The sequence below is a fragment of the Anastrepha ludens genome, chromosome 2 (assembly GCF_028408465.1).
Source record: "Anastrepha ludens isolate Willacy chromosome 2, idAnaLude1.1, whole genome shotgun sequence".
In the NCBI taxonomy this organism is placed as follows: Eukaryota; Metazoa; Arthropoda; class Insecta; order Diptera; family Tephritidae; genus Anastrepha; species Anastrepha ludens.
In genome coordinates this window covers 41,185,411-41,208,554 of record NC_071498.1, presented here as the reverse complement: position 1 = coordinate 41,208,554, position 23,144 = coordinate 41,185,411, and the positions used below count along the sequence as shown (strand labels likewise).

The 23,144-nt window shown below is 36.7% G+C and overlaps 1 protein-coding gene across 1 annotated transcript in view; it reads left to right on the top strand.

The window, feature by feature from the left end:
• Positions 1 to 22,310, top strand: part of LOC128859603 (dopamine receptor 3) — a 91,668-nt gene extending 69,358 nt beyond the window's left edge. Inside the window, exon 6 of the mRNA XM_054096586.1 lies at positions 20,881 to 22,310. Coding sequence (XP_053952561.1) covers positions 20,881 to 22,177 — 1,297 coding nt within the window. The 3' untranslated portion in view covers positions 22,178 to 22,310. The remainder of the gene's footprint in view (positions 1 to 20,880) is intronic.
• Positions 22,311 to 23,144: the final 834 nt, after the last annotated feature.

Below are 23,144 nucleotides of genomic sequence, written 5' to 3'. Positions count from 1 at the left end.
AAAAAACAAACCAGATGATTTACCAATGCCACCTTTTCTGCTTTTGAAAAAAATGGATCAAAGAAGTTGCATCAAATTTTGTGTAAAAACTGGAATTAAGTGCTCAAAAACACTTGAAATGTTGAAAGTGGCGTACGCTGAGAATAATCTGAGTAAAAAAAATGCTTACAAGTGGTGGAAGCTTATCACAGAAGATCGAGAAGAGGTAAATGACGACGCTTGCTTTGGACACCCCCAGTACATCAACAACCGATGAAAAAGTGAAGTGAAGAAAATTGTTATGGAGAATCATCAAATCACTATAAGAGAAGTTGCTGAGGATGTTGGCATATCGGTTGGCTTATGCCATGCAATCTTTTTGGAAATTTTGGGCATGAAGCGTGTGGCAGCGATGTTCGATCCTAAATTGCTGAATTTTGGCCACAAACGACGTCGCATAAGCATCGCTCAGGAATTGTTGAATGACGTCAACGATGATCCAGATTTGCTTAAAAGGGTTATAACTGGTGACGAATTATGGGTATATGGTTGTGATATCGAAACCAAGGCCCAATCGTCCCAATGGAAGAGTCCAGGAGAGCCAAGACCAAAAAAAGGTTTGCTCACTGTTTTCTTCGATTAGGTCGTACGGTACATAAATAAAGAATATTACCTTGAAGTTATGCGCCGTTTACGTGAGGCAAACGAAAAAAATCCGAGAATTGTGAAAAAAAATGCGTGGCCCTTGCATCATGATTAAGCACCTGCTTACTCATTTTTGCTTGTGGGAGATTATTTGCCTCACCGTATTCACCAGATTTGGCTTTTTCTTGTTCCCAAGATAACTCATAACCCATGAAAGGACGGCGAAGATTAAAGAGATAAAAACCGAATCGCTAAGGGAGCTCAAGGACATACCAAAAAGTGCATATCAGGACTTGCTTCGAGGATTGGAAAAAACGCTGGCACAAGTGTATTATATCTGAGGGGGACTACTTTGAAGGAGATAAAATAGAAATTGATGAATAAATAAATATTTTTTGAGAAAAATTAAAATTCACCTTATTTTTTGAACACAGCTCGGACAGGAACAGTTTTTTAACAAAGCTTTTCGCTCCTTGTAGGCAAAGGCGACAATCTCTCTTCGCTGTCCGTGTATCAGCTCCGGCTGGTTGGTTGACTACAATATTCCCAGGGATAGCAATTGGTTTGTTGAAAAGTGGTTCTATAGCCGAACGAGTAGTGAATTGAGATAACGGTGATTTTCGATGTTTGCAAGGACCAATGTGTGCGATAAAGTCGTCGATAAATTTCGTCCCGCATCACGTTTTCTGAGCCCATCAACTTACTTGCAAATACAAAACGTTACCAATACCATGACATCCAATATGTTGCAAAAGAAAGCAAAGGTATATCGACTTTTTGACCGTTTTGATGTGAAATATGTCACCATTCGATCCATATAATCGACGCCAGCATTGTGTGCATTATAATTAAATAAATAATGGGCGATAGTTTTTTTGCTTCGCCTTCGCAATCTTTGGTTTGAATGGTGGCAAGTATATTAAATTAACCACTCTATTATGTTTTGGTGGTCGACGTAGCCGAATGGGTTGGTGCGTGACTACCATTCGGAATTCAGAGAGAGAACGTCGGTTCGAATCTCGGTGAAAGACCAAAATGAAGAAAACGTTTTTCTAATAGCGGTCGCCCCTCGACAAACAATGCCATGCATTTCTGCCATGAAAAAGAAAAATATCTGCCGTTCGAAGTCGGTATGAACCTGTAGGTCCCTCCATTTGGAGAACAACATCAAGACGCACACCACAAATAGGAAGAGGAGCTCGGCCAAACACCCATAGTGCGTAGCTGCTAAGTGTAACAAGGTTTTCATGAAAACCAAACAATCAGGAAAGCACTGGGCGAGAATTGTTCTTTTTCATTTCTGGTAGAATGCAGTGTTTGTTGGCTCGCATAATGCCAACTAATGTAACGTAGGCCACCCCCGGATATCCAACCGATGGTTTTAAAAAAGGTGTGCAACGAAGGGTTAAGTGAAATCCTAAGATATTTAAGCGATTTGTTAAATCTTAAAAGTCAAGCGTTCAAGTCTCTTCTGCGGTGAATTTTAATGGCAAATCTGTCATTACACCGACGAATGATTACACTGCTATCAAAATAAAAGTTTTCCTTACTCAAAATATTTTTTTTTTTTGTAAAACGGTTATTCAAAAAAAAAAAAAAACTCATGACATTTGCGCTACTTTGTATTTTGAAAACGATAACTCTTAGTTACTTTGGAACTATTTTTTTGTGTATACACTGTATACTGAATAGTCCATGCCACAGTATTTCATTTTGCAAGATACAAAAATAAATAGGTATAAAATTCTTTAAAAAACCAAAAATTGCCAAGCGCTAAAAAAACACCTTCTAGCTCTTACTCAGCGTATATCATCAGTCTGATGAATCAACTTCGTGTTCGCGCTTTACGAAATCCTTTCGAATATATACTCAGAAAGCATATAAATTCCCATAAATCGTAAAACTTCCGCCTAAAATGTAAAAACAACAACAAACACATTTAAGCAGCTTAAGAGGCCTTCATGTACACTCTCCACTTACTAGCAGCAAATGCTAGAGACCAAAGAACAATGCAAACAATGCTTAGCATTTCAGGTATACAAAATTCAATTTAAATATTTTGCACAAGAAAAAAATGTCATTTTTATGCAAAATTCTTGGAAAGCACGTCTAAGGAAAAATAAAATCATAGTTCAAACTAAAAATATTTGCAATGCAAGATGTGGTGAAGGATATATCTAAGTATATCAAAATATGTATGTAGTACTCTACAAATATGCTTCACGTCCATTCTCTACTTCTTTCTTTCTGCAATATTTTATATACTTGCACTATAATATAACATTTAAATTTACTTATGTGTAGAGCGCTCCTTTTCGGAAAGCCACTAAACATGCACAGGACAGGTGCCGTTCTGCATTCATTTCTTCTCTGCAGCTGCTCGCTTATGAAATATTGCACATTTTACAATGCCAGAGAAAATATTTAAATTTTTTCTTAGCTGTAACATGACGACCATATTGCGTGTGCCACATGCTGCTATTGCAGGGACTTAAGAAGGTATATAGCCTTGCTTAATGTTAATGCTCGTATTGCAACGTGGATACCAAAATGTGCACAAGTGTATGATATATACGAGTGTGAGTGTGCGTAAGAGTCTCGTAGTATGAATGGAGAGTGCATCTTACAGAAAAGGATATGTTATGCAAAAGAAAAAACGGATGGATTTTTCTGTGAAAATGTGTGCGACAAAACTCAAGTCTCAACTAAAGTAAGTAACCGAAGTTGATGTATGTACATATGTACTTATAAACAGGGTGTATCAAAAATTGTATATACTCAATGTGGAAGCGCAACAGATATAAAGTGCAAATGGTACTTCTTAATCAACGATATGGCCTTTAGGAATAGAGTAGGAAAGAGGGAGAGGGAGCACGTTTTTTCGCTTACACTTTGTACACAAAATTTTAAAAAGAGATTTGATAGCACTTTAAGACTAGACGAATACCCTTTCTTACCTTTTGTAATGCACAATGTACCGTCGTTTTAACAGAACTATCACAAAGACATTTTTTTTTTTTTTTGGCGGTGATGTTGGGTTAAAATTACCCTCGCACCATATAGTAACCGTCGCTACTACGTGTGTGGTTATTCCACTAAAAATATCCCTCTTCTTCTCTTGGAGTTTTCCTTCCACCCCGGGACTGCTTCCGCATTGCTTCGAGGTAGAGGGCCAAGACGGCGTCCTAAGAAGGACACTTACTTCCTCACCCTGCGTCCAGAGACGCTTGTTTTGAGAAACCTATGCTCAATGCTCTTCAGCATAACTTTCCATTTCGCGCTTCTTTTTTCGGATAATATCCTCCACAAAATTTGTGACGGCATTCCATTTTTCTTCGTCTATCCTCATTTTCTCGATAATTTCTTCAGGTGTAAATACACCAATAGCTCGTTGCAGACCTGTTCTCTCTACGTTCCACCTCTCGCATTTAAAGAAGGTGTGCTCCGCATCATCATACTCAGTATCTCCATATATGCAGTTTGGTTGGCTCACTTTACCCATTCGCCACAAATACTTGCGAAAGGACCTATGTCCGGAGAAAAACTGTGTGAGGTAATAGTTAACCTCACCGTGCTTTCTCTCTACCCACTTTTTTAGATCGGGTATTAGTATCGCTGTCCATCTACCATACCGTTTGAACTTGAAGGTTTTATGCCTCCGATCTCCGTTTGCGCTCTTGTGCTAGAGTATATATAGGGATGGTTCAGCTGATAACTAACACCGCTGCTTCAGATACTGTTCTGTATAACGAAGCCACTCTGATAGCGCAGGTGCATTGCACAAATTGCAGAGTTTTCCACCGGCATTGCATCCCCTTGCGAATCTGCCCATATTTCGCATCCATATAAGAAAATCGAGTTCGTCGTGTCCATTAAAAGTTTTCGCTTGTTCTGCGTTGGACCTCCAAGGCTTGCCATGAGCTTACTTAATATGCCGCTTACTTTGGCAGCTCTTGTGGCAGCATGAGGTTAGCCTGGTGTCTAATTGCACTCCTAGGTACTTGACCACTCTTTTTGTCGATAAAGTGGCATCGAGTACTTGTATGTCTACTTCTAATGGGATACGTCTGTTCGTTAGAAGGATTAGCTCTGTTTTCTCTGTGGCCAGCTTTAATCCATCGACTTCTAGCCATGTCTGAACTCGGATCATCACCTGATTTAACTTCCTTTTGGCTTCGTCAGTGTTTCGAGCGATTATTACAGCTGCAATGTCATCTGCGTATCGTACTAAATGCACATTCTCAGGCATCTCTATTCGAAGGATTTCATCGTAGCTTATATTCCAGAGTTCAGGTCCGAGTATTGATCCTTGGGCCGCACCTGCTGTTATTTGTTTGATCACAAAGACATGGAAGATAATGGAAGACATGGAAGGTAAGTGCAAAGCCATAAACTAAGCTATTAATAGACAAACACACCATCAAATCTGCCAACGTAGTATGAACTCAGTCCCTGACCTGTGCAACAAGTGGGAAGGCGTGGCCAGAATGGAGTATGGGCCGCACAAACGGATTATTGAAACTTAACAGGAAAGACGTGTGTAATCTTTTTGGAGTTCTAACAGGGTATTATTTTATAGTCAGACATGCCAGCAGACTCAGAGCACCCTATAACGGCTACTGCAGAAGCTCTAACGGCATTGAAGAAGAAGAGACTGTAGAACACTTTCCATGTGGGGGCATGACTCTGGGTAGAAGAACAATTTGCCCGAAGTAGTCAATTTAAAATTAACAAAGATTGTTACATACATTAAAGCCGGAGGTTGATTCAATGAGGACAGTGTAGATTGAGGAGGGAGGACAGTCCTGATGCTACATCAGGCCTAGGCAACCACTATACCCACATACCTACCTAGCACTTTAAGACAAATTGAAGACCAAATTGTGGGGGATAGGAGTTTTCGCTGCGGAATGATGGTTTTGGGTGAGTATATCAAAATTGCACGGGTAGGTAAATATTTCGAGGTGGGGGTAGATACTTACATGGATCTACTGGTATTTAATATGAAATATATATTTTAGCGATTCTATGATGGATTTTATTTTTATTGGATATTCTGAAAATTGATTTATTTATAGGCTTGAGTACAAAAAAAAAATAACTGGAAAACGTTCGAGAAAAAATTAATAATTTTGCAAATTATTCAATATACAAAATTTTTATAAAAAGTTTTTAAAGTGAAATAATATTGAAACAAATTTTTTAGTTTTTTAGGATATAATGTACTCTTTAAACAACTTTATTTCAAAACACATCTTTTTTTAATGTGTACGTTTTTGTTTTTTTTTTCTGTTGGTTTGTGATTAATGAAAATTTCGCTCAGAGTTTTATATAATTTTTTTCATTTGTAGCTGAGACGAGACGATGCTTCGTAAATTTCGAACTAAGGCGTTTTTCAATAGGTGCGCTTCAACTTTTTTCCGATAGGGAGGGCGAACGACGCAATATTTTTTAATTTTCGCTTGTCATTTGTAAACTTCATTAGTATACATTTCATCATGGAACGCTACACACTTGAGCAACGATTGCAAATCGTGCAAATTTTTTATGAAAATAATCGTTCTGTTGCTGCTACTTTAATCCAGATTTTTTCCAAAAAATCATCTTCAGTGATGAAGTTCACTTTCGGCTCAATGGTTTTGTCAACAAGCAAAATATGCGTTACTGGGCAGAAAGCAATACACACGTGATTCATGAGGCACCGTTGCATCCCGAAAAAATCACTGTTTGGTGCGGTTTACATGCCGGCGGCGTAATTGGCTCATATTTTTTCGTTGACGAGAACCATCGCCACGTTACTGTGAATGGAAATCGATACCGCGACATGATAAACGAATATTTTTGGCCGCAATTGAATGGTATGGCCTTAGACGACATGTGGTTTCAACAGGACGGGGCCATAAGCCACACAGCGCACGCTACAATTGATTTGTTGAAGAGTAAGTTCGATGAGCGCATTATTTCCAGAAATGGGCCGGTCGAATGGCCGCCGTGCTCGTGTGATTTGACGCCTCTAGACTATTTTCTTTGGGGTTATGTGAAGTCATTGGTCTACATTAACAAGCCGGCGACGATTTGTGAGCTCAGAGCCAATATTGAACGCGAAATTGCTGGAATTTCGGCCGATTTATGCAAAAGAGTGGTCGAAAATTGGGTTCACCGATTGGACTTCGTAAAACGTGCACGCGGTGGTCATGCAAAAGAAATCGAATTTCATTCTTAAATGTATATGTTCAAACTCGATAATAAAAAAAAAATTAGTTAAAAAAGTCAAACCGTTTGTGTTTTATTCAAAAAAGTTCAAAAGTTGAAGCGCTCTTACTGAAAAACGCTTTATATTCAAATTCGTACAGCCAACCATTGAAAAATCAGTGCAAAATATTGAAGCATAAGTACTCGTAGTTTTCATAAGGGTTTTTATAATAGTTTTTCGCCCTTAGTTTAATTTATATATATTGTTCAACATTATCTTATGGAAAGAGTATATTTAAGAATTAAGGTAGCGTACACCATATTCTGCAAATTAGGTTTAACCAAAAAAGAATTTTATATTGAACGTTTTTTACTACTTAATAAATAAAAAAAAAAAAAGTACTCGTAATACGTCCATTTTGCAAATTAATATATTACTTGGAATCGCTCATATACCCATGAAAAAAAAGAAATATGTATCATTCCATAGGTGTTAATTTTTCAATGTTTTGCTAATTTTTATTGATCTTGTCAAGAAACAATTGTTGCGGACTACCGAAATGCACGGTCTTCGGGCTATAGCTGGTAAAACTAGACTAGACCACATAAGAAACGAGAAGATAAGAACAGAGTCAGGTGTGACCGACATTATAAAATTCATTAGAGGCAGAAGACGGGCATGGATCGAATATGTGACGCGAGCCCCTACCAATCGGTTGATAAAAATAGCTCGTGATGGGATACCAAAAGGAAGAAGACAATCAGGAAGACGAGCAGAAAGTTGGATATCCACCTCAACACAAAATTAAACACAACAATGATATAAGATGGATGCATTATCTTGTACAGGAATATACAACAATTTTTGTGTAATTTCTCTAAATATTAAGGGGTTAGGTGGGTTTCAAAAGCTCAAAATAGGTACATTTTTATGAATTTTTTTTTATTTAATCAACAGAATATTTCATTCCATCAATTTAACACATAAAAGATACATATTTTATAAGTAGTTTGTGAAATTTTCATTGAAAAATTTTGAAAATTAAGGCGTGTACACGTCGTCTCCTATGACCCCTCAAAAAAAAGTTCTCTGGGCGTAGTCAGGATAACTCATGACAGATTTATCTGAAATTCAAAAACAAAAAATTTTCTGTTAGTAGATGTTTCAAACTCGTGCTTGGACGAAGGAAAAAAAAAAAAAAAAAATTACATTTTTGGCGGCGTTGAAAACAAAAAACCCTTATTTTGAGTAGAATTTGCACACTTCATGCCCTTGAAAAATTACTTGGAATAGAAAAAAAAAAAATTCCTTCGTTCAAGCACGAGATAATGTTATTTTGAAGAAGTGTGCAAAATTTGAAAGAGATCGGTTCATAAGTTTTCGATAAATCGTGGCTACCGATTTCAAAAATGTAGTTTCAAGAAAAACGCGATTGAAGATTGCTAATAGGTAAGCAGCTGCCTCGATATACCTGCCAATCCAAAGGCTATATCTCTTAGAATATGACTCGGATCGTTTTAAAATTTTAAAGGAATATTCTCAACATATTCAATTATGAGATAAGCAAAAAAAAATTCGATTTTTTGAAATTTTGAAACCCACCTAACCCCTTAATGTGCACTAAAACATCATATACATATGTATGTAAACTTTAATGAAAATATATTTATGTATTCTAATTTTTGTATAAAGAAGAACAGGCCTATAATAAAAGGTAAAGAGGAAGATGATATAATTGTAGCACCTTTTAACACTATCACTCTTTTTTTTAATGGAAAATTGAAGTACTTATTAAAGAAAGGGTCAAAAAGAAAAGGGTCGAAAATTAATCTTGGAAATTTATTTCTTATGCCCAAACATTCTATTTAACTAATATTCATATATTAAATGTTATTTCCAATTTCCGGAGGCCACCTTGTTCAGAGGCGTGAAAATCTCATTTGACCACCAAAAATACTTTCAACTACACGAATCGAACTTTCAAGGACGCACTCGGCGTCATACTCGTAATTCTATAAAATAATTTCTCTCTCCCAAAATGGTTTTGCGCAGAGGTATGGATAAACTTAATCACGGTTAATCACGTTAGAGTGCTAGTTACTTCCACCAAAATATTCCTTGGTTTCAATAAAAAAACAATAACAGTGTATGAGGTAGCGTCATACATTTTTAGTTCGGCTGTCCCAAAAACAATTTATATCTATAAGAAGAACTTCCAATTAAGAGAGCTTCTACTTCAAATATCAACTTCTCTGCTCGAGCACCCTTTACCGCCCTCTGCATCATTCATAAAGGCATCAACATGATGTTAGAGGAAAAACTTCTACTCACTTATTCTTATAAAAAATTTACGCTTGCATTCCTAGTAGAAGCTTTTAGCTTCGTTACACGATTTTTTTTTCCTTTTCGTACCTCGCTTTTACACTAACGCTTTTTGGCATAATGTGGCCAAATATGATTTCTATCGTATTTGTATTGTTTTACGTACTTCATGATTTTCTTAATTAGCATTTAAAGGAACAATCTCTGCACGAATAAAACGGTTTTGTGTCGAAGATTCACTCAACAAAAACGAAATAAGGAACAGGGAATCAAGTGAGGCTAATAAATCATGCAGTTTTTTAATAAGCCATAAGCCACCGTAGCCGAATGGGTTGGGTTACCATTCGGAATTCACAGAGAGGTCGTTGGTTCGAATCTCGGTGAAAGCAAAATTAATAAAAACATTTTTCTAATAGCGGTCGCCCCTCGGCAGGCAATGGCAAACCTCCGAGTGTATTTCTGCCATGAAAAAGCTCCTCATAAAAATATCTGCCGTTCGGAGTCGGCTTGAAACTGTAGGTCCCTCCATTTGTGGAACAACATCAAGACGCACACCACAAATAGGAGGAGGAGCTCGGCCAAACACCTAACAGAAGTGTACGCGCCAATTATTTTTTTAATTTTTTTATTTATTCATTTCTGCTTTCGAATTATTTGTTTTTTATTTTTTTTGTTTTTTGGTTTTGCTTCTTCGGCTCAATGCCAGTATTGTAATGAAACAACAATATTATTTTTAGTCACTTTAATACTTATTTTAGTAACGACGTATAAAACACAAAGAAGAGTGACTTTAACGTGCAAAATGTAGCGCTGAGGGAAACTGGATTTAAATTTCTTTAACAGAAAATATCTTCTTAATACACATTGAATCGTCTAAGCCTACTCGTTATCGTTTGCCGCAATCTCAAAATTACATTTGGAGTTGCGTTCGATAGCGACTGCGATGATTCAGCTCCAGCATTTCATTTCTTATTCACATTCATATTTGTATATACCTACTCATTCGTATTCGTATTCGCCTTCTTATGTTTGCTCTTACTCATTTATAAGTATGTACTCGTATATGTATGTACATATAAGAATATATCGCACCCTAAATACAAAAGGGTCACAACTCAAAATGTACCTTCTCCTCAAATATGAACGAGACGTTATCAATAAAACGGTTGCGATATGGCAACCCATACGGCGCCCGCTCATAAAATACATATTGCAGCAACTAAATTGCAGTTGTGTTCTTCACAGGAATATTTTGCAGAGTTTAACACTGATTCGGAATATTTTTAAGGGGAACGAAGATCTTATCCGTCAAATTTAGTACTCACTTATTTATTTGAGTACGAGACGAGTCGCCGCAAAATTCGTACCAAAACTGCTCAATTTCGACCAAAAGCAGCATCGGTTGAACATTGCTAATGAGATATTGGACTCTGTCCGCGACGATCCAAATTTGCTCCAGAGGGTCATAACTGATGACGAAACGTTGATTTATGGTTATGACGTGGAAACCAAAACTCAATCATCTCAATGGAAGCTGCCGCACGAACCAAGACCGAAAAAAGCGCGCCAAGTTCGGTCGAATGTAAAAGTTTTGTTTACCGTTTTCTTCGATTGCAGGGGCGTTGTGTATCATGAGTTCTTGCCACAGGGTAAAACGGTCAATAAGGAATATTACCTGCAAGTTATGCGCAATGATGCCATAGCCACCGTATTCCCCAGATCTTGCTCCCTGCGACTTTTTCTTGTTCCCGAAACTGAAGAGGCCCGAGAAAAGACGACTCCACACAGTGCGGCCGATTCTCGAAAAGCTGGCCAAAACTCAAAAAATTAAGTAATTGATTCAAAATTTCTTACTCGGGGGTTGTCGGGGTCGCTGATTACGAATTTGATCTTAAAATTTTGAAAATCCACCCCCTTCCACCCCTATTGGCCACCCCCTCACGTGAAATAGCGTATATTCAAGAACATAATCAAGATGCATGTAAATTTATATGTTTTCGGGGTCGCAAGGTAGCAAGTGGTAGCAGCTGAATCTTGTTTTATTCAGTAACCATTACTTTTTTGAGTAACCTTTAATAGGTTTCAAAGCAGCATATGACGGCGTTGTATTACTATACAGTTTGAAAACTCAAATTTTATAAAAAAAATTGCAAAAAATGTATCTACGTATTGCTGCAGCTAAAAATTTTGTGTCGAGGTATTGATATGTACTAAAGATTTCTCGTATTTTACTAACCTTCCGAAGAAGATTCCATTTGGTTTTGTTCAATTTACTCCATTACAAAATCTTTCAAATGTGTACAACTTTCACTATTCATCGACAGTAATACGATGCTCAAACGAAGGCCACGTTGCGACTGAAAATACAGAGAATACTTAGGGTACAGGACGTTGCTATGAACGGTTTTCACTACTCAAGGCATTACTGTAGGCAACCCAAAGACAAAAAAACTCTATCTAGAAACTTTTTTTTCGACTTTTGGTCAGCTTTTTGGGAATCAGCCGCACTGTGCGCCACGCTACAATTGGCGAAATAAAGACGGCATCGAAGGAGGAGCTGAACAAGATCAAAAAAATGATTTTTTGAAGTGCTTGGAAAAAGCGTTGACACAAGTGCATAACATCTCATGGGGATTACTTTGAAGGGGACAAAATAGATATTAATTAATAAATAAATAATTTTTGAAAAAACAAAAAATTCGCAATACTTTTTGAACACACCTCGTATATATTATATATAAAACGAAAATGCAATGTAAAAAAATGTTTGTTTAATCCGCTATAAAAACCCCATTGGTGCGAAAGTTTCCATACAAAAGTGCACCACGGATATAATGAAGATATTTTGCCCAGGATGACATACATACTATGTTTATTAAACTGTGCTAGCAAAAGCCTTTGCCGTGCTTTGAGCGCTTTTCAGGGTTAAGCATTTTACACCGCCACCACATTATATTTATTTATATTATATATTATAAATGTAAGGTTAGGGTAGGATAAATGGTTGCCCAAAAGATAACCCACTTGGACAAAAAATCAAATTTTTGATGCCATACAGAGGAAAAAATAAAACAAAACCCCGTAAAATTTGGGTAAAGGAAGAAGGAGGATGATGACCAATCGGTGATTAATTACGTTAACTACTTCAATCTTGTAATGAAATTCACCAGGTGCATGATGTTTAAACCTGCTATATCCGCAGGCTGTCGTAGCCGAATGAGTTGGTGCGTGACTACCATTCCGAACTCACAGAAAGAACGTAGATTCGAATCTCGGTGAAACACCAAAATGAAGAAAAACATTTTTCTAATAGCAGTCGCCCCTCGGCAGGCAATGGCAAACCTCCGATTGCATTTCTGCCATGAAAAAGCTCCTCATAAGAATATCTACCATTCGGAGTCGGCTTGAAACTGTAGGTCCCACCATTTGTGGAACAACATCAAGACGCACACCACAAATAGGAGGAGGAGCTCGGCCAAATACGCAAAAAGAGTGTACGCGCCAATTATATAAATATAATTATATCCGCAGGTGTGGCAAAAAGCCCAGATATCTGAATATTAACCCAAGACTTCGTAGATTTCTTTCACAACATTATATTTTAACATAAAATTTAATACAAGCTCGTTGTTGCAAATTCAAATCCATCTTTAAAACTGTTAAAAATAAAAAATATGTGAAGAGGATGCTTTCCATTTCAATTCAACCGGGCTATTCGGGTCATGTTCTTCGATATCGATGTAACTTAAATATGTTGCTCTCTGGTCAAAATAATGAGACACGTATTTTTTTGTTCGCCCGAAAAATTTTTTTTTCAAGAGTTATCGGCAATTTTGTTTTTCGGCTCAAACTCGATTTTTTTTAACTATATAAGAAAAAAAATTTTTTAAATGCCCATAACTTAGTCACGTGCGACATGATAGATATACTTTTACATTATGCAAGTAAACAAATTGTTCACATATTTCTTTTAGAAATTCAATTGAATAAAATAGTTGGTTGTCAGCTAACTGTCGCTAAAGAGAAATACAAAAAATAGGAAAAAATTGTGGGAACGAGACCATTCCAAATTAGAATCTTCAGCTTAAATAGATAATATCATCAAGACATTATTGTTAGCTCCTGAGTACTTGTGCACAAATATGTGCCTTCATTTCTACATTTATATTTATATAACTTTCTATTTCAGCATTTTTTATCTTTATTCATTTCTACTTAGCTTCCCCGTTTTTAGCATTTCTCATTAGTCGTCCTTGTTATTGGAGGAAATTGATTTTCCACCCCAATAAATTTGTAACAATGGAATATATTTTAGCAACGAATAAAAATGTGTGGAAATATTGATTGAAAAGAAATTGTATATACTCGTATTGTGACCCAAACCAAGTTGGACAACCACAGACGCAATTACCTCAGCGCTATTGCTTTGTATTCACAGTGTTTTAACATTCTGTTAAGATTTAACAGAGAATAAAAAATAAATAAATAATTGGCGCGTACACTTCTGTTAGGTGTTTGGCCGAGCTCCTCCTCCTATTTGTGGTGTGCGTCTTGATGTTGTTCCACAAATGGAGGGACCTACAGTTTCAAGCCGACTCCGAACGGCAGATATTTTTATGAGGAGCTTTTTCATGGCAGAAATACACTCGGAGGTTTGCCATTGCCTGCCGAGGGGCGACCGCTATTAGAAAAATGTTTTTATTAATTTTGCCTTCACCGAGATTCGAACTAACGACCTCTCGGTGAATTCCGAATGGTAATCACGCACCAACCCGTTCGGCTACGGCGGCCGCCGTAACAGAGAAGCAAAATATAAATACTGGGTATGGTACTTGCATGAGACATAATTTCTCTTGTGCGCAGATAGAACTTCTCTTCGGACTTTGCAGATTAATTGCATTAAATTTGTACACGTGAGGCGTCGCTCGGCGCTAGTCATTTTGAAAATTTGTATTTATAATCTGTTTCGGATTATATTCAGAATTCATGAGGAAATATAATCTACCACACAGTAAAAATTTTAGTTTAATATTAATACCAATTTGGTGTTTATATACAATATAACAATTCCAGAAAGTATAAGATTAAAACCATTCCGGTTTCAGAAAAGAGAGAGAGAAGTTAATTAAAATATTATCTTTAAAAAACTAAGAACGAGACTAAATTATATACTTTTAAGGGTTTAAAAATAAAGCTAAAATGGTTTTGACTTTATACGAGAATTGAAATAAATTTAATAATAATTAGAATTAAAGTAAATCCAAAATTGTATTGAATGTAGAACTTTCTTGGAATTGAAAGTAAACCCTTGAATGATATTTTAATTCCAAAAAGGAATTGAATCCAAACCAAAATTGTAGTAGATTTAGTACATTGTTGACGAATCCTCAAAACAAAAAACAAAATAAATTTTTTAAATAAAAATTTACGTTTTATTTAAAACTAGCAACCCGCCCAGCTTCGCACGGGTATAAAATATATACCCTATGAAAAAATGATTAAAATCGGTCCAGTAGTTTTGGCTCATTCATTACTGCCCGTGGCCCGCACGCGTTAAATTTGGAGTAAAACAATTCCCCTTTCTTTATAGCATGAAGATTTCCTGCTATCTTTGGGATATCTAAATTCATACCCTACATTTTTGCATATTAACTCTTTGCATTTTTACATATGTATTTATTTTATTTTTACAACAATTACTATATTACAGAATGTCTTTATATACAACGTTCATAGCCTTCTTGTCATTAGACAATACAAACATGTTTTCTCTAGAGGTTACTCTTGAAAGAGCGACATACAGTTGGCCATGTGAAAAACAGTCAACACTCAAATCTAAGCCTGCAACGTTGAAGGTTTGACCCTGAGATTTATTAAAAGATGTCTTTACCGGAAATTGTAAGCGTTTAAATTGGAATGGTAGATCCGATGGTATCAGAGGGATTCGGGGAATCAATACATCTTCTCCGGTACCACATCCTGTGAGTATTGTGCACTCTATTATGCAAGTTTTCAGTGATTTTACCATCAAACGCGTGCCATTGCAAAGTTTAGGTGGACTTAGGTTTCTTAATAAAATAACAGGACAACCCATTTTCAGCTCCATTTTGTGAGGAGGGAGTCCAGACGGTTTCAAAGAATTTAGAAATTCTGTAGGAAATTGAACAGCTTCTTCCAAATCGAGAACAGTATCGACCGAGTAGTATATTTTCGTCGGCGCATCAATCTTTGAAATAATCAAGTTATTTACTTTATCTACTTGTTCGTTAGTTGGTGACAGAATAGCTCTTTCTTTAAACCAAGATATTGTCTTATAACTTATGTTATCAATGTCTGGATAGACATTGTTGACTAACTCTTGGATGTTGTCTATCAAAACACAAAGGTTTTCTAGGCTAATCTTTCCCTCACTTTGTGTTAATTCTCCATTGCCAACTTTTAGCAGCATCTCTGGAAATAGCCTGTTCTCACGTGAAGATGACGAAATCCTCATATTAGTTTTAAGCTCTAATTTATTGGCATACGACTAAAGGTGGGATCTTTTTAGCGAAGCATTTATTTAGTCAGCACGTGTTCCTCGAGTCACAACTGGTAGGATTTGACGGAAATCTCCTGAGAACAGAATTGTATATCCACCCATAGGTGCATTTTTGTTGCGCAAATCGCGCATTATCCTATCCAGTGCTTCCACAGACGTCTTGTTTGACATGGTAGCTTCGTCCCAGACTATTAATGAGCAGTCACGCATCAATTTTCCTGTATTGCTCTGTCTAGAAACACTACAGACGCTGTTATCATCATCGGTGGCGATTTTCAGCGGGTGCTTCATTGTAGAGTGTGTGGTTCGGCCTCTTTCCAAAAGACTCTTTCCAAAAGAGTAGCGGCAATGCCGGATGACGCAACAGCTAACGCAATTTTTCCGGTAGATCTCAATTACTAATTACTGTTGTAATATATTGAAAAATATTGTTTTTAATTATATGCTGTAAAGAGCCATATACATAGATCTATATGAAAACAACAATGTATTTAAGGTATTTAATTGGATAAGGATTAATGTTGTACCCATTTGTTGAAATCGCTTCGAAAATAAGCTATTAGTTGTCGTAAAAAGTAAATGACAAAAAATGTTATTGTATGGAATTGATAGCAAACTAAACGCGCTCCGAATCAATAAAAACTATTCAAAAACTGTATTTTAATTATGTGCGATTTACTGAAACTAGATTTACTAGAACCTGAAAATAGCGTTTTATTTCGCTGTAAAATTGTATGTACATATAATTACATGGAATTCAGTACATACATAGATACATATGTACATATGTCCGAAATGAAATAATGCGAGCGATTCGTAAATACATACATACATACGTCACCATACGATGTAATTCAACATTAATGAGGTGTGGTGAGATTATCGCTTAACGCCTGTTGCTTCATTCGGTTGACAGCGAACACACACACAAACAGCTTTTTTTGGAAAAGAGCTGCTTTTGTTTAAACAATTTTGGTTAAATAACAAATAAATCAATTATTTTTTTTGATGCAGAACGAAAGTAAATATTTCAAAGTTAAACTTCAAGAAAGTTTCATTTTAATTGGTTGATTCGTTTATGATTTATGGCCGTGAAAACAAAAAAATTATGTTTTTTTGCCACATTTTGACCGATTGCCACGCCCCCTTTATATATTTCTTCACATTATATAGATATAAACCTTCCTCTTCAATCAGTCTATCTTTAAAACAAACCGCATCAAAATCCGTTGCGTAGTTTTAAAGATTTAAGCGTATATGGGGACATAGGGACAGAAAAAGCGACTTTGTTTTATAAATGTAGTGATGACATAAATTTATATACATACATAAGTGAAATAATAATACATATTTAAATTTTATTCTATAATTTCACATGGAATTAATAAAAACATTTTTGAATCTATAAAGTACACTTCAAATGGTTTTACATTTTTAAGGATATTAAATTTAATTAGTTCTGAAAGATCTGTTGAAATAATTTCATAACACTGCAAAATGGAATTAAATTCCTTAGTGACAAAGATTTCTAAACTTAAGTAAATTTCGTTATCGACAACATATATATAAGTTACATCAAACTGTATATTAAATACGTAAAATACTTTAAAATACAAGTCAAAAACTTGCCTAAACTCATAATGCTCGGAAACTGCTATCTTCTTACCATCAATTGTTATAAAATATTGGCAAATTGTGGCTTTGTCTTGTCCAACTGCAACGATTGTGGGCTGACCAGACGTTATTTTATATTCTTCTAAGCTGTAAAAGAACAAAAAATGTATAGTAAATTACGTTTTCAAAAATAAAACTGTCGACAGATTTTTGGAATTTTGCTTTTTTTTGTTCGCGTCCACTGGCAGTGGATGGCAGCAACTTTAAGAAAATCAAATAAGGTATTACTTCAAACGTCCATTCTGTACAGTTTCCCAAATTAGAACCGCCACTCGCAGCAATAAAAATTTGTTCCACACTGCTTTCATATTTCCAAAACATTCCACGCAGTTGCGATAAATTTTTGTCTCGATTTTAACGTTTCTCGCAATTTCTGCTGCACCAAATTCAGTTCGTCTTTAACTATGCAGTTTTGAAAAAACGAAGATCTTCTTCAGAAATTACCTCGCTATCATCGCTTTCGTTCCGCGTGGTATTTCACTTTTAAAAACATGCTTCTAGAATAGTGGAAAAAATGACACTGAGAGTGAGTGATTGACAGAGAGTGAGAGAATTTTTTAATACTTTCTTGGTTTTACTTTAAAGCAAATAATACCAAAGTTCAGAGTACATTAAAATTAATTGAGAGTGAGAAAATTTTTTAATACTTTTTTGGTGTTACTTTTAAACCAATAAACTTAAAATTTAATATAATTGAAACTTAAACTGAAACCAAAATAACTTGAAACATTAAAGAGAGCATTTTAATGTTTTTTTGGTCTTACGTTAAATCTAATAGGTATTAAATTTCAAAAACGCAACGCTCAGCACCAATTAAAGTTTTGTTTTAAACCCATTTTGGATTTAAAATAATTGCAAGAATATTTCATCGTGTTAAAATAAAACTTTTTAGAATTAAAAATCAAATTTAATTCCAAAATTGTATAAATTCAATAGCAACTGGTATTAAATATAAACCATCATTTTTTACTGTGCAGCGGCGTTGTCATTTTTGTCTGAAGCAGAGTTATTTAGGTTAGGTTACGTTATTTACACGGGGCGTTTGGAAAGCCGGCGCAAAGTCAGAGAGATGTACTACTGGTGCAGATCGAAGTTATTTTTAATTAGAAGAATGAAATAACAAACACCAAGTTTCAGCCAGATCGGTATATTATGGCGTTTGTCTGGAAGTGATTGCAGAAACGAATGGCTATTTTTCAGACTTGGGCAAATCCTATTACTCAGAAGGGATCAACAAACTAGAACAGCGCTAGACTAAGAGTGTGAGGTAAAAAGGTTAACCCCAACAATTAAGTACAATATATGCTTAGTCTTGCCATAAATTCGATGGCAAATTCTACAATGTATGTATACAGTGTGAACAAATTCGTTCAAAAAATTTCTGTTATTATAGCTTTTGTGCGTCTGTATTGTCTATACATAAATTATACTCAGTTTCGTGGCAGATTTCGCTTGTTAACAATGAAGTGGAGAGTTAAGGAAAATCGGAGTGGGATAAAAGTACAAGTGAGATTTACGAATTATTGGAAAAAACTAATATTTCGAGGATGTTTCTTTGCCACACAATCATTCGTTTTTCCCAAAATGTCTGAAGTGACGGACAGAAAAAGAAGTGGTCGTCCTTGTGTGTTTCAAACTAGTGCAGCCATAAAGGCCATTCGTGGAAGAATTAGCAGAAATCCCCTTAGAATGCAGAAAATTATGTTCAGGGGAATTAATTAATTCAATCAACTAATCGCTCCACTGGTCATCTTTTGGCAACGCGCTTGAAGAAAATTATACTCGACAGATGCAAGCAGCTTCTTCGGTGGCACTCGCTCAACGTTCATGAAAATATTATTTTCACAGATGAGAAAATTTTCACATTTGAACAAGTTTTTAAGTTTGCTAAGTTTGTGGTCAGAATTGGACAACTTGGCCTGTCGAAGACCTCACCGAAATTTCGAGAGTCTCCAACAATCTTTGGTTCGAGTAGCGCTGTCAATATCCGTGGAAGCCGTGCGTACTGCAATAACTGAATGGCCTAATCATTTAAAGGCTAGTGTAAAAGCAAATGGTGACCATTTCGAATAAAAATTAAATTGTTTTTTATTATATACATGTTCAAATAAAACTAACTTCATTAAAAAAAAGTATTATAATTTCATATCTATAACGGACTTAACTTGTAACAGAACTTTTGGCAGGACTAAGCATATTTGGCGCGTGCACTTCTGTTAGGTGTTTGGTAGAGCTCCTCTTCAAATTTGTGGCGTGTGTCTTGACGTTGTTTTACAAACGGAGGGACCTATAGTTTTAAGCCATCTCCGAACGGCAGATGCTTTATATGAGGAGCTTTTCATGGCAAAAATACGTTCGGAGGTTTGCCATTGCCTGCCGAGGGGCGGCCACTATTAGAAAACACGTTCTCCGAATTCCGAATGGTAGTCACGCACCAACTCATTTGTCTACGGCGGCCGTAATCAGCGAAAATTTGAGTCCTGAGTTTTCGTTTTTTAATGGATTGAAATACTTAATATAGCTTTGTAATTGTTAATAAATTTGCATAAGAAAATCGGCCATTCAACTCATACTACAAGGTTTGGAGATCATTTATTACGCAGTGATATAATTAGTAAGCTAATACAAAATAAAAAGTTTTCTTTAAAAGCGACTGGATCAAGACTAGAGTATAGCAATTTGGTCGCATTTAAATTAATTTTTAACGAAATGAACTGGAGATCCATTTAGTTTTTTAGAATAAGTGAATGTTTTTTTAAAGGACCTTAATATTACGACAAGAATATGGAAAAGTGAGTATCAAGTGAAAGAGGGCAGCACAAATAATCGTAAAATATTTTTTTCCATAATTTTTTTGTGGTAGAAAAATCTTAAAAAAGTTGCCAATTTAGAATTGTCATCTTTGAATATCCTGACTGAATATTTCCATTTAAATCAGTTGTAGAAATATAACTATATAAATTATTACAATCACTCACACCAACGTAAATTTAATCCTCTATTATTACTTCTAATTGAGGCCTGCTACTGAACACTCAAATTAAAAGATAAGCTGATGCTCTTTAAATAAATATTGGAATCAAAAAGGTAGAAATATGAAGTTTGGATTGGCCATAATTCATTTTACAAGTGTTAAAAATTTATTGAAACTGGAAAGCTCTTTGAAAAAATTCAAGCTAAAGATACAAATTTCTTATGTTTGAGCTCTAGTTTCGTCTGTTTATCGAACTCCTCATGTGTGATTTCAAGAGTTTGAGTAATTTCTATACCTCCGCTTTAGACTCATGAACCAATTAAAAATATATATTTTTCTGGTCAAAACCAAAGAAGGTATCCCTTACCAGTTCAACACTGGTGCCTCATTCGTTACTATTTCTTTTTTTTTCTTGGAGTTCGCAAATGCAAGTGAATCACTTAGAACCTCAAAAATGTCCGATGTTAAACCAAAATATACATATATCTGTTTAGAACTTGAAAAACTTACTCGTCAAATTTTCTTCACCCTTCCTCCGTTTTTAAATATTTTCAGATCTCTTTCGCCATCGTGCAAAGCGCAGCGTTCAATGATGCCCTGCAAGAATCGTCGGCGCTATTCCACGGCCACACAGGGCATACGAGAGGTACGGCCCGATACGCCACCACCACAACGGCGTAACCGCTTCAACAGCTTGCCCAAAAATGCATTACTCTTCCTCTCCCGCCAAAACAGTCAAGCGACTACTAGTACCGACTGTGATGCATCGCCCGCTAAAGGACATTCCGATTCAGATGTAGAGCAAATCAACAAATCGCATTATCAGCGAGTCAGTGAAAAGCAGATTGAGTTGCCGCCAGTATGCACGTGCCCATACTTCGGCGATCGGCCGCTGCAAAATTGCGTTAAACCAGCCGAGGTCAAAATCATATCAACCACTTTTAAGGTCACCAACGCTATGGATATCGAAAGCTTGCTCAATCCGCCCGAGGAGGAGCTGAGTAGTATTTTGGTTACAAGCACTGCAAACGGCAATGGCACCGTCTCACGTCTCAGCCCCAACTCGGCGGCGCACATGAACAGCAACAATACGGGTAGTTCGCTTACCGTGCATTCCAGTGATGGCAGTACGACTGGTTATCTGAGCGTAGGTGCGCCACCCGGCACACCCTGCCCGGGACGACGTAAGCTCAGCATCTCAAAGACCGCTTCGGTTGTGATGTGGGATGCGAGCCGGCACCGCAGACGTGGTTCCAGCTTCGGCAGTGCGCGCACCACATTACTGCTCACCCCAACCAAAACCGGCAGCGCGCTAACGTCATCATCGTCAGCAACCCCACTACAACGTTCCGCCACACTGCGCAGTCACAACAATATGAACTATCTTCATGCTTCGGCTTCCGCGGGTGATAGCACAACCAACACGATTGACTTAAGCAGATTGCGTCCACAATTTCGCACACCACACTCCTCACCATGTCAGCTGCAACGCAATCAGACCGTACGCTCACACCATTCGCGCAACTCAAGCGTGATTTCACGGAATTCATCGCGCCATGGACGTATCATCAAACTCGAGCAGAAAGCAACAAAAGTGCTGGGTGTTGTATTCTTTACCTTCGTTATACTGTGGTCGCCCTTTTTTGTGCTCAATCTGTTACCCACAATATGTGGTGACTGCGAAAATCGCATAGCACACTGGGTATTTGATGTCGTTACATGGCTGGGCTATGCCTCATCGATGGTCAATCCCATCTTTTACACAACCTTCAATGAGGTGTTTCGGAAAGCCTTCAAAAAGGTGCTACTTTGCAGATACTCCTCTTCGTCGAGTTGGAACCCCAGCATGTAGCAACAGTTGGAATTCACGAAAACGAAAATTAAACAACAATCATCAGACTCGAGTGCATCCGGTCTGCTGGCAATTATCAAACGTCGCAGTTCTTCAAGTCGCAGTGGGAGTCGGAGCAGATAGATAATGGATTTTGGCGCAGACTGTGTGCAACTTTGAATTTGCGGGGAAAGGGAATGGGTTTTTTTTTTATTTATTGTAGACAAGTAAGTAAGTAAATAATGTAAATTTAAGGTAAGACAGTGTACGAAACTCATTGCCGTGATGTATCGATAGCAGTAGTAGCAGCCACTCTTCCCAGTGGACTGTGCTTTAAGCATATGTATAGTGTGTACAAGTAGCCACAGTCCTGCGTTGACTTGGTGCCTCTGTAATTCATCAATCTTTCGCTGTGCATTCGTGCGCGCCGCCTGTCGTCTGCTCTGCAACACACACAACTCCTGATGAGCTTATCGGCTATGTGACTTGCATACAATTTAGACGTCTTTATCCTTTCAATTAATTTCTCTTCATTTACTCATGAAAACGAGTTGGAATTTCGCACAGTTATGCATACTGGCACATAAAGTTACAAACGTGCAGTCATGCATACACGCAAACGGAGCGGGTTAGTTTGTTCGGAGCCGAGGCCAATGCGTAATAGACTCCTGTCACATTGACATTGAGACTTGAAGTTGATAGATTACCTAACCCGAAGAGTTTTTCCGTAGCCAGTAAAATGTAGTATAATAAATAAGTAATAACATAGCAAGGATTTTTAGCTAAAATGATGTACGAAAATATCTGAGAGTCGACAAAAAATTAAGCTGCATACGTTGCATACCAGATATGTTCCAAGAAAATTTACTCAAAACTGTGTTACGTTCTATGAGTTTCCTGCCCAGAGTATATAAGTATTTTCAGACAATTTATGATATAAATTGAACTTCACAGAATGTAGAGGAAATAACATGAGTCGTCATTAAAA